The sequence below is a fragment of the Poecile atricapillus genome, chromosome 3 (genome assembly GCF_030490865.1).
Source record: "Poecile atricapillus isolate bPoeAtr1 chromosome 3, bPoeAtr1.hap1, whole genome shotgun sequence".
NCBI classification, from domain to species: domain Eukaryota; kingdom Metazoa; phylum Chordata; class Aves; order Passeriformes; family Paridae; genus Poecile; species Poecile atricapillus.
Genome location: NC_081251.1, coordinates 5,256,799 through 5,269,422, shown reverse-complemented (window position 1 = coordinate 5,269,422; position 12,624 = coordinate 5,256,799). Strand labels below are relative to the sequence as shown.

The 12,624-nt window shown below is 47.4% G+C and overlaps 1 protein-coding gene across 1 annotated transcript; it reads left to right on the top strand.

The window, feature by feature from the left end:
• The first annotated feature begins 5,678 nt into the window (after nucleotides 1-5,678).
• Nucleotides 5,679-11,233, top strand: LOC131578015 (opsin-5-like). Its single transcript, XM_058836368.1, has 4 exons — nucleotides 5,679-5,751; nucleotides 8,851-9,144; nucleotides 9,735-10,066; nucleotides 10,874-11,233. Exons 1-4 carry the CDS (start codon nucleotides 5,679-5,681, stop codon nucleotides 11,219-11,221), a joined length of 1,047 nt encoding a protein of 348 aa, XP_058692351.1. The 3' UTR covers nucleotides 11,222-11,233.
• Nucleotides 11,234-12,624: the final 1,391 nt, after the last annotated feature.

Genomic DNA, 12,624 nt, shown 5'->3' with positions numbered 1-12,624 from the left:
ATGTGAAAACGTTCCCTCAAAACAAATCCCCTTTCCCCTCTTCAGTGAAGCAAGGAACAGCAACACCAGCTGCAGCCAGTGAACTCTTTTGGAGGCTCTCTTTGGGAGGATTTCACTGTCCTCATGCCAGTGTCCGTGAGGGCCCTGTGGTGTTTGCCATCCCATATGACCCTGCATCCCAAATATGCCACCACAGCCTGTTCAGTCCTGTCACAGTTCTGCACATCCTAGTCCTGCTGTTAAAGTTAAGGAACAAAGAGAAGGACCAGTTTCACCTGTGCTGCTGGAGGGATGCTCCCTCTCAGCATGCAAAAAGGAGAGGATTGAATTTTGTCATTCGAAAGAGGAAAGGGTGAGTCCAAATCGACACTAGGTCAAATGAAAAAAAGGCAACGGAGCAGAGCTGGGACTAGTCCTGAAGCTGGGCAGACTCCTGCAGAGCTGGCCTTCCTACTCCCAGTGCTGATGGAAGGATCTGGGCACGTTTGGTCCCAACCCTACACAATCCCTTGTCTCCCAGTCCTATTTGCTGTTTTGCTGCTTCCAGAGCTCTTCTGATTTTAGGATCACAGACAATCAAGTCCTTGTTGCCATCATGCTACAGTAACACAAAACTGGAGAGTCTTAAATGATTTAATCTGTCAAACCTGGCTTTTTAGAGGGTAGAGTGGCTGGAATGTGTTGCTTCCCAGCTCACCTCTCTCTGTAGCCACACTCATGTTTGCTCAGAGATGTGCTCTAGAGCTGTGCAAAGGATGATGAGACAGAGTTGCTGCACAGCAATATTTCTTCAGTGCCTGAGTCCCAGGTGCTCCATTCTACAAATCGTGGGCTTTTTTCCCATTGTCTGAATGACACAAAGGAATTGTGAATAAATGGAGTGCAGGACCAAAATGCAAAGGACAAGTCAGTGGAGCTTGCTACCAAAATCAACATGCCAATAAGTGGTTGAAAAAAAAAAAACCTGTAAGAAAGTGTTCCTGTGTTCATTTGTGCAATATCCAGCATAACAGAGCATGGTTTTATCTTTGAGCCCTTGAAAATAAGAGTTGTTGCTGTTCATACCACTGTTAAACTGAGATCTGGGAACATGGTCACCATGTTAAATCTGAGCAGGTTTGCAATGTCAAATTCCACTGCATGGGCAATACATTTTATTCTTCTCTTTTCTTGACACAGTAGTAGCTTTCATTTTACTTTAGCACCTATGCTGCAATTTTCTTTCCACTTTTAGCGTATTAGACTGTCTCCTCACACCCCTGAAACAGCTGTAGCATGTTTCATACTTGAATGTTGAATTAACCTTTTCATATCTCATTCCACTCTCTCCTTTCCACCTCCTGCCATGTTCCTCCTTTGTCTTGTTTTATCAAATTAGAGCCTTTCATTGCATATTACCTTTCATTGGGGAAAGAAAAATTGTCCCTGAGAGGGCAGCCTATTGCCCAGTTGAGAAGAGCTGATTTGTCTTGTCAGAGACATCTTTACTCCATGTGTGACTTTCCTCACTGTGAGCCTGGTATTATTTTCACCAGTGCAGCATGAATATCATGGTTACAACAAATAATGACTTTGTTTAATAAATGTGAGTTTCTGGCTTCAGTTCCACAATCTTTCCCCAGCTCCATTGCTCTTCCCTGGACACACTCCAGCCTCTCAATGTCTTTTTTTGTCCTGAGGGGCCCAGAAATTAACCCAGAATTTGAGGTGTGGCCTCAGCCATGCCCAGCACAGGGGCTGGTCACTGCCCTGGCCCTGCAGAGGCTGGTACAGCCCAGGTGCCACTGGTCACCTTGGCCACCTGGGCACAGCTGGCTCATGTTCAGCTGCTGTCACCAGCACCCCCAAGTCCCTTTCCAGTTTTCCAGCCACTCTTCCCCCAGTCTGCAGCACTGCAGGGGTTGTTGTGACCCGAGTTACTCCTGGGCTGGGTTAACTCACAAGTATAGTAGATTAAACTGGTTGTAGTGAAAGAGCAAAATGTATTGATCCAACTGGATGCTTCAGTTCCTGACAAGGGAAGTTAGGGAGTTTAGTGTCCCTAGACTGAATTAAAACTTTGTAAATAACCCCTCAGGCAATAACATGCAAGTCAGTGCAGGAAGCCAGAAGAAAACAATTTAAAAATGACTATGCTTGAGGTTGCAAATACCAGCTTAAACAAGACTTAGTTGTTGAAAACATACAACTCCATGAAGAGACTCTGAGAATTCCACTTAAATGCTGGCTCTGGTTTTCATAAATAGAGGTGAAAGCTAGAGAAGATCAGCTAGAGGTCTCAGCTCAAAGATGAACTTCCAAAAGTAAAACTGCAGAAATAAACAAATATTTAAAAGGATGGAAGTTGTAGTAATTCCTGGAGAATATGATGAAGTCGTCTCCTCCAAGGAGTGTGGAAAAGGTTTTATTTCTTAACCAAAAAGCCTGAGTTGTGCATCATGGCAGATGTGTTTTGCAGCAAGGAAAGGGCACTAAAAAGGGACTGTCCCCACAGACTGTCTGCACACACTCTGCTGACTTGAGATCTCAGAGTCTTTGCAAAGAGAAGATCTGGACACAGCAGCCAGACAGAAACAGGAGTAACAAAGTCATGTCCTCTTCCAAATTATGCATGATTATTTTTGGTAGACATTTCTGATAAGGACCCCGATTCACAGCCCTCCCCACATATCAGGAAATATCAGTGATTTTGATATATGGTACCAAACACAACCCAGTATTCATGTCCACACAGCTCCAAACATTGAGACATTTTATCTCTCAAAATAAACCACTACATAGTGGCAAACTGGTAATTCAGAGAAATTCCCTTGTTCCTACAGATTCAGAATGTTCTTTATTTTTTCTCCCTGTGGAAAGTAAAAATGAAGTTGTTGGACATTCTCACTGGGTACAACAAAACTCATACCCTGTTTTATGCCAGCAATGGGAACTTGTTTTCTAGATATGTCCATATTTACATCAAATACATATAATAATTTCATGGCAAGTTCATTTTTTTGCTTGAAGTTTCATATAACCTTTCAGAAATGAGTAGGTATCAACTTCATCCTTCCGTCTGCCTCACTTCATGACTACTTTATTAAATTGAAAGTAAGTTTCACAAAGCAATTCTAAAATATGATTCCCCCAAATCTGGGTCTGTGAAGATGTATAAACTTGGGCTGTTGTGAACAGATCATATGGCTTGATCTGATGTGCAGGAAGACGGTGATGAGCACAACTTGCTATTGTTAAACAACACATGAATAATGCACTGGGTTTGGGATCCGTCAGCTCTTCTGCTTTTAATCATTAATTTTCTTTTCTTCCATTTCGTAACTGGACTGTTGATGTAATCCTACCCCATGTGAATGCTAAGCTGAGGGTTTCACAATAAATGAGATGCCATCTAAACCAGCATGAAAGAGCCACACAGTGTAATCTAAGGTACCCAAAAGAGCTGGCAGAGGACTGGGCTCCTGATGTAGCCAGTGGAGTCTCCAGTAATTAAATAATAATTACCAATTAAATTCTCAGCAAAATGTTTTAATCTTGTCCTTGGTCTCCTTGCTTGCCTGAAGAAAGGCAGTGTTTTATTTCAGTAGAGAGGGGATGGACCATGAAACAAGTGGGAAAGCAGGAGATCTGGCTGGGACTGGGTGACATCAGGCTCCTTGAACTGAGCCCTCTGCCGTGGTTTGACCAAGAAAGGCCAAAAAGAAGCATTAGGTGAGATGACTGCAGAGCACAGGCCAGGAATTTGATCAAGGAAGGGTTTTATCAGAATAAAAACTCTATTTGAGAACTTTAAAACAGTCAGTCCTCATCCAGTGGCTGCACCTTGAGGATCTAAATGTTTGCACTCAGGATAAGAGCAAAACCTTTGGGCAACATCTGTACCAGGGAACAAAACACTTTGTTTTCAGAGCTGATGATGTTACTTCTTTCTGGGAACAATCCTGGGCTCGTTTTAGCCAACCTGTGCCTGGACAGTGCCAGCTGGCCCAGCCCAAGCCAGTGCCAGGAGCTGTTCTGTGAATTTAGCAAGGTGAGCAATCAGATTCCAGCCTCTTTGTGGTGATCTGGCACTGTTTGATTGTAAACCAATACAATGGTTTTGTGTACTGGATTGTCATATTGTCAGTTTTACAGATTGTCATACTGTCAGAATGTGGCCATTTTCTACTTTCTGCCACAGGATTTGTGTCAGTGGCTACTCCAGCAGACATTTCTCCCCGTCCTTGTTCTGCCCAGGTGCCATAGAATCCCCTCCAGGTCCTGGCCATGCCCCTCCTGGCTACTGCAAAATTAACCCTGTCCTAGCCAGAACCAGGACACTCCCCCAAAATGCTGTCAAAGAGTAACCTCTCTTTCTCCCACAGGCTACACTGAATTGACCAAGCTGTTTGAAACTCTCAGCAGTGGGCATGTTTTTGAGACATCACCTCTTCCCTGTTTTATTCCATCCTGGTAAAAGAACTTCCTAACACTGTATATATACTACCTTCCTATGCTGAGTCTTGCCTATACACCCATGGCTGGAGAGCATCTCAACAACCACCCACACTCATTCAGCTGAATCTCCTCTGCTGAGGAAGGTTCAGTGAAGGACACCTGCACTGAACAGCTCATGAGCAGCTGCTGGATGTCAGGAGTTGGGTGGTGTCTTTATTTCAGAACTGTGTGAGACTTTGAAAAAAAAGGAACAACTATTGTGGAATCTCCATGCTTGGAGATATACAAAACCCTCCTGAAACTAAAGGCTTTTAAAGTCTCCCAGATTTCTAAATTTAGGCTGTTACTGCTATGCTTGAGCACCTAAATTCCACCTAAATCACACTTGAGATGCCTCCATGCTCTTGTGAATTTTAAAATTCCTTATCAGAGAATCACAGAATGGTTTGGGCTGGAAGGGACCTTAAAGACCATCTAGTTCCAGCCCCCTGCCATGGGCAGGGATGCCACCCACTAAACCAGTTGCTCATTATGGTGATTTTAGGCTCATATATTTTAAGGATAAGGAAATCACAGAGGCAAGGTGTTCCTGTGGCTGCTTGCCACGTCAGAACCCTGGAGAGTCACAGAGTGACCTCAGAGGTTGGTTCTCTTACTACACTGGACTGGAGCAGCTCAGACTGTCCTGTCTTCAGTGGTGTGACTTTGACCCTGCTGAGCCCCTGCAGCAGACACCTTTCCTCTAACACTTCACTTCAGAGAGCCCTGCCCCAACCTCATGGCTCCCAGACTCAGCTGGAAAACAGAACTCCCAACCTTCCTTCCCTTGCCTGCCCCCTCAGCCTGGCTTTATTTCCCAGGGCTGCTGATGGCTGAAGAACAATTGGTTTTGCTCATCTGAGAGGATTTGTGTTGTGAATCTTCCTGACAAGCCAAGGAGCAGAAGGGTGGGAGAGGAGGGGTGGGAGGAGAGATGCTCTGCCAGCCAGGCAGGCGGGATCGCTCTGGCAGCAGCTCTGCCTGCCTTTCACTCTGCCTCCCAGGGGGAAAGCCTTCCTCTCACTCCAGGCTTCTCCCCTGCCACACCAGAGGCAGGACAAGGAGGCAGCAGAAGGGTCCCTGCACTGCCAGCACCCAACACCAGCTCTCACCTGCAGCAGGCAAACCATGAGGACGAGCTCCTTGCACCTGCAGCGTCTTCACCTTTGATTGGAAACCTTCACCCACCTCCACAAGGCACCATGGAGGAGCAGTACATTTCCAAACTCCACCCAGTAGTGGATTATGGAGCTGGGGTCTTTCTTCTAATCATAGGTGAGTGCACAGCCTGCTCGTTTTGCTTGGAGCCAGGGAACAGGGTACAGGGATTCCCTGTCTGTGCTGTGGTCAGGCAGAAGAACCTGGAGGGAAATGTCAGCAAGTGTTTCCCCACAGGTTCCTCTGCTTAGTGCCTTGGAGCTGGTTTGCAGACAGGATTTATCTCCATCTCATGGATTTGAAATCTTGTTTTGATGCTGATGAATGGCCAGCACAAATTTACCTCTGTGGCATCACAAGTATTCAAAATAAGTTGTCTGTCACTTTCCATGGCTTCTCAGCCCTGAGAACTGAACCAGGGCAGCTCAATCCATGGGGCTGGTCAGTGGAAAGCAGCTGTGGGCTGACCCTTGGTGGGGGAAGTGTCACTCTGCTGTGTCTTGGTAGGATGAACTGCTACAGAACATCAGAGTGTTTCCAAATAGCAGTTCTGGGTTTTGCAGCAGCCTGTTTGCCCTGCTGCAGGCAGATTGAAAATTGAATACAAGTGGGGATGGCTACCAGCCCATGGCTTCAGTTAGGTGTTTTATTTCTTGTCTGCTTCTTGGATTTGTTTTTGTGGATTTGGAGAGGAGTGTAACTTGTTTAGGCATGCTTTCCACCTGAATTTTTCCTAAGACTCCTTCCTTCATCTCCCTTGAAAATTCTGGTTTACATAAGAAAGTCAAGCCTAATTTTCATTTGCTTTAATACTGAGGCTCTGGGTAGAAGTGCTGGACTTTAGCACTTCTTATTTCCTCTTGTTCCGCACAGCAGAGCACAACTCAGGGTGAGAAAATCCCCATTTAGAAAACAATGAAAGGCTTTTTCGAGTCAGGATGCCGGTTCCCTTCTCTCAGAAATGTAAATACATAGATGCAGTTAAAGCAGTGGGAAGGGACAGCAAAAAAAGTCTGGAAGCTGGAGCTCCTCCTGTTCTTGTTCCACCATGCTGCAGTCTCACATCTCTTCTAAAGGACTTTGAGGCACTGAAAACTCCAGGCACAGCTTCCAGCACTGGATCCAGAGCCCTGTGTGGCAGCCAGGTTCACTGCACCCTGTGGGGACTCTCAGAAATAAAGCAGTGAGCTGAACTGGAAACAGGTGGTGTATTTATCCACAGCTTTGCCACCTCACTGGAGCTGCACGTTTGTGCCCTGAAATGATGTTTTTATTTAGGAACAAGGCCAGGGCATGGACAACAGCAGTCACCACCAGCTGTTTGTTACAATCCCACAGTTACAGTTCTGTCCTGTGCCAGCCAGCAGCCCACAGGCTGTGGGATGGAGGGGAAGAGCTTCTGCCAAGGTAAAAGAGAGGCTGGGTCCGGATCTCTCCTCTGATGAGGTCTGAGCTGCTTCCTGCATCTTGTGTAAGGGTTGGGCTTTTACAGAAGAAAGTGAACTGGGTTCATTTTCCCTCCTGAAGCCTGAGGATGTTCCATTTTGGGACTGTCACTGCAAGAAACAGAATGAGGGGCTGGAGTGACTCCTGAGAAGGGAACGGAGCTGGGGAAGGGGCTGGAGCACCAGGAGGGGCTGAGGGAGCTGGGAAAGGGGCTCAGCCTGGAGAAAAGGAGGCTCAGGGGGGCCCTTCTGGCTCTGCACAACTCCCTGACAGGGCAGCCAGGGGGTTCAGGCTCTGCTCCCAGATAACAAGTAATAGAATAAGAAGAAATGGCCTCAAGTTGCACCATTCTCAATTGCACGATTCTGTGTCCCTGTGGAGAGTGCTCTGTCCCCTGAGCTGCAGCTTGCTCTGTCAGCAAGTGTCCAAGCCCTTGTGGGCATCATCCCATGTGTGCAGCCACAGAGATCCTGAGAGCCCAGGGAACCCTTCAAGGGCAGCCAGAGGTGAATGTCTGTGGTCAGGAAGTGAATGAGGAGGGACATGGGGTTTCAGATTTGTGTCCCCATTCCAGTTAAGCCTTCCTCTTGACACCTCTGAGGTTTTTTGTATCAACACCAATACATTTATTCCATTTTATTGCATGTGCCTCTATTAAGTCCTCTGTGGGCACTTTAGTGGCACCTGTGAGCAAACACAGGCTTTCCTGCATTCACAGCCACAAGGGAACATGACAGAATATTTTTCTGTCTCCCTCTTTCACGTCTGACTTTAGAGGACACCTTTTCAGGAAAACCTTTCATCAAGATGTTGCTACAGCACCATGTTCACTTGAAAGAAGAGAGAAAATGAGTTGTTTGGTGCATGTACTTCTGACACTGCTGTCACCAGCGCTTTGAAGCCCTGTGGCACACCTGAATAATGTATGTCTGACAGCTCCTTTTGCAAAGCAAGCTCTGGATGTGTTGCATGCCCCTGGCTAAACAACTCCACTCCTCTCAGAGACCACCAGAACAGTCATGATAATTCTCAGGGATCAGCAAGGACTCTGAGCTGCCCAGCCAGCACATGCCCACCACCCAGGCAGCTCACAGCCCAGTGCTGGGGCTCCAGCTGATGATAAGGAAAGTCAGGGGGAAGGCTTTGGGAAGTGCTGGGGACAGGTGGGCAGAATGGCTGGAGTACTTCAGCAGGAAGGAGAAATTAGGATATTCTTTCTTAGTGCAAGAAAAACGTGGACCTGCTAGAGTGGGTTCAGAGGAGGCCACAAAGATGCTCTGAGGGCTGGAGTGCCTTCACTCTGGAGACAGGCTGGGAGAGCTGGGGAATTCTCTCTGAAAAGGCTACAGGGAGACCTCATTGTGGCCTTACAGTACTTAAAGAGAGCTTATAAAAAAGACAGAAAGTGACTTTTCACACTGGCAGACAGTGACAGGATATTCCAAACACTGCCATGGGCAGGGACATCTTCTACTCTCCCAGGTTGCTCCAAGCCCCATCCAACCTGGCCTTGGACACTTCCAGGGATGGAGCAGCCACAGCTCCTCTGAGCACCCTGTGCCAGAGCCCCACTACCCTCACAGGGAAGAACACCTAATATCAAATCTAATTCTCTCTTTCAGTTTAAATCCACTCCCCCTTATCACTACATAATCTTGTAAGAAGTCCCTCCTCAGCTCTATTGTAGCCCTCTCAGGCACTTCACACACTCCCAGTGGATTTCACAGGTGTGTTAACTGTGTGATATTCTTGCTGATCCTTCCCCTTCAGCCATCCTGACAATCCTTGGCAATTCAGCTGTCCTTGCCACGGCTCTGAAACGCTTCTCCCTGCTGAAGTCTCCAGAGCTGCTGACAGTGAATCTGGCAGTGGCAGACCTTGGGATGGCCCTCAGCATGTACCCACTGGCCATTGCATCCGCCTGGAACCACGCCTGGCTGGGGGGAGATGCCTCCTGTGTTTACTATGCCCTGATGGGTTTCCTCTTTGGGGTCTGCAGCATGATGACCCTGTGTGCCATGGCCGTGATTCGATTCCTCGTCACCAACTCATCCAAATCCAACAGTGAGTAAATTGCCTGTCTGGTCACCTGGTGGTGCTGGGTTTGGGCTGGGCTGCTCTGGGAGGTGCTTTGTGGAATGTGGGGTGGAATATCAGGTCAGTAACAGCAGAATAAGCCTCAACTTTTAGTGCAATATCAAATCCTGGTGTTCCCAGAAGGATCTGATTAATTTCTGTACAAAACAGTGGGGTTTTTCACTTCTCAGTTTTACCAAGTGAAACTACCTGAGAATGGAGAGCACAGACATTTTCCCAGACCAGACTGTCTTCCTTTCCTATTTGTATCCAAGCTGATACACTGGAATTTAAAAGAAAGGAATATTCTGGCATTCCTGGGCTGGGATCACAGCACGTTCAAGGTGAAATTGATCTTGTAAAACTCCCTGCTTAACTAAGCTCTAGATGAGCACTGGGGGTTGTGTTCAGGTCTCATCCAGTCCTCTGACACTCTGTTTCTCTAGAAATCCAAAGGTTAGGGACCTGCAGCAGCAGCCCAGGTGAATCTGTAGCCACCATCCTTCTGTCTAAGGAGAAGTTATGGCAAACCCCATGTGGCTGGGATGGGATCCACACACTCTTCCTCTTTCTTGCAGGTAACAAAATCACCAGGAACACTGTCTGCATCCTGATTGCTTTTATCTGGCTCTACTCCTTGCTCTGGGCCATCCTGCCCTTGGTGGGCTGGGGCTACTACGGCCCTGAGCCCTTTGGCATCTCTTGTACAATAGCCTGGAGCAAGTTCCACAACTCCTCCAATGGTTTCTCCTTCATCCTGAGCATGTTCCTCCTGTGCACCGTCCTGCCTGCGCTGACCATCGTGGCCTGTTACTTGGGGATTGCCTGGAAGGTTCATAAAGCATACCAAGAGATCCAGAATATTGACAGGATCCCAAATGCAGCCAGACTGGAGAAGAAGCTGACCCTGGTGAGTTATCCCTGTGATGGGAAGAGTGTGCAGTAATCAGGAGCTGGCAGAGAGCTGGCTCTGCTCATGCACAGCTCACAGAATCATGGAATTACAGAAACCTACACAGAAATTCTGTATGGAAGCAGGATTTTAATACTTTAAATATTAATTTATTTTTTTTTTCCCAAACATGCACTTTAGTTGTGCACTTCTTGTGGAAAAGCAGAATTGATCCAAGCTTTCTAGAGGCAAATCATAGAATCACTGAATCATTAAGGCTGGAAAAGGTCTCCAAGATCATCAGGTCCAACCATTAATTCATCACTGACTGGTCAACCACTTAACCATGCCCCTAAGCACCACAGCAACACATGTTTTTTAATATTGCTGATGACAGTGACTCCATCACTGCCCTGGGCAGTCTGTCCCAGTGACTGACAACCCCACCTGTGAAGGAGGGGTAATATCCAATCTAAGTCCCCTGGTGCAACCTGAGGGCATTTCCTCCTGTCCTTTCTTTTTTCACCTGGGAGCAGAGCTCCCTCTACCCTCCAGAGAGTTGTAGAGAGTGATAAGGTCTTCCTTTTCTCCAGGCTGACCCCCAGCTCCCTCAGCTGCTCCTCATCAGAGCTGTGCTCCAGACCCTTCCCCAGCTCAGTTCCCTTCTCTGGACATGCTCCAGCCCCTCAATGTCTCTCCTGTCATGAGGGCCCAGCAAGCACAGCTTTGGGTGTTGCAGTTCAGGTGTGGTCCCCCACACACCCCTCGTGTTCCAGGCTGTCCAGCCCTGTCTGTGCCGCTGCAAGCAGCTCTGTTCCCTTGCAGATGGCCGTGCTCATCTCAGTGGCGTTCCTGAGCTCCTGGACTCCCTATGCAGCCGCCAGCTTCTGGTCCATCTTCAACTCCAGCGACTCCCTGCAGCCCGTGGTGACGCTGCTGCCCTGCCTGTTTGCCAAGTCCTCCACGGCCTACAACCCTTTCATTTACTACGTCTTCAGCAAGACTTTCCGCTGCGAGGTTAAGAAGCTGCAGTGCTGCTGTGGCTGGAGGGTTCACTACTTCAGCTCCGACAACTCCGCGGAGAACCCCGTGTCCACCGTGTGGAGCGGGAGGGACAACGTCCGTCTGTCTGCGGCGGCCAAGGTGGAGAACCCGGGAGCTGCAGCTCCCTGAAATGCAGCCATGGGGTTACAGCACAGCTCAAACCCGGCCTCACTGCCAGCTCCAAAGGAGCAGATATGCAGCAAGTGAGGTTGTCACTGCGTATCTTATGTCAGTACAGAGGTTTAAGTATATATTTTTAAGCAACTCTCAAATATTGTCTTTAAGCCTCACAGGAATAATAAAAAAACCCCTATTTTTTTTCCCAAGGAATTCCAGTTTAGGGGAAATATGTGGATGCTAGCTCTGGAGCAGGCAGCAAAGTGCCTGTGAAACTGCAGGCCTGAGAAGCTAGCCTGGGAAAAACATGAGAAAGAATTAAAACAATCCTCAGAGACAGAAAACAGCCTTGCAGGTGTTGTTTTCTATCCCTTGTTTTCTTTGCAGGAGAAAGTCAGGGGGTGGTGTGCCCCACTGACCAATGATGGTGATGTAGTGGTTTACTAACCAATAAGAGTTTCCTTTCTGTACTTTCCAGGTATTGGTCTATAAAAAAAGACCTGAAGCAATAAACTAGAAAAATTCTCCTGTTCTGACTCCATGAGAGTCTGTGTCGTCTCTTCCCAGCTGTTCCTTAATAGAGCGACAGAAATAGATTTATGTATGAAACATAAAATCATGTAAATTAAACTTATTTTCAGGTAAACAGAGATTTATTCTTTTTGTTGATTTTTTTCCCTATAATTTGGATTTTTTTAATGCCATCTATCTGCCAGCTTTTGGTTCTACCAGTGAAACAGCCATCATAGAAAAGGTTGCACACAGTTACCAAATAAACACAGCTGAGCGTGTAGTTTTCCAGCAACACAGACTGAAAACCATATGAGGAACAAGAAATTCCAGGAAAAAGTGAAAATGCCAGGAAAAGGTGAAAATGTGGATGATATGGAGATCTCTGGATCCTTGCTCTTTCGGAGGTGCAGCTCCAGCTCCTCCAAGCACAAGTCCAAAGAGGTGAGCAGCCTTGGTGGGATGAGGTGTGGCAGGAATGTGGCAGCCAGTGAAGGATGCCTTCTGTGTATCCCAAATGGCACAGTGGGAAGGGAAGGAAGCTCCCAGCAGGAGCAACTGTGTCCTTCAGCTGTTGCTGGCTGAGGTACAACAGCTCTTCTGCTACGGAAGCTGTTGGAGCACTTTAGGATCAGAATTGCTAAGGTTGGAAAAGACCTTTAAAATCGTGTCCAGCCATCAACCCATCGCCACGCTCACCACTAAACTGTGCCAAATGCCACATCCACGTATTTTTGGAACACTTTGAGGGCTGGTGACTCCACCACTTCCCTGGGCAGCCTGTTGCAGTGCTTTACCCTTTCTCTGCAGCTGCTCTCTGCATAGGATGACAAAGGCATTCCCAGGTAACCTTCCTAGCAGTGTCACCCTGCAGATGCAGTCCTGGCTCTAATGGCTTCCATGGG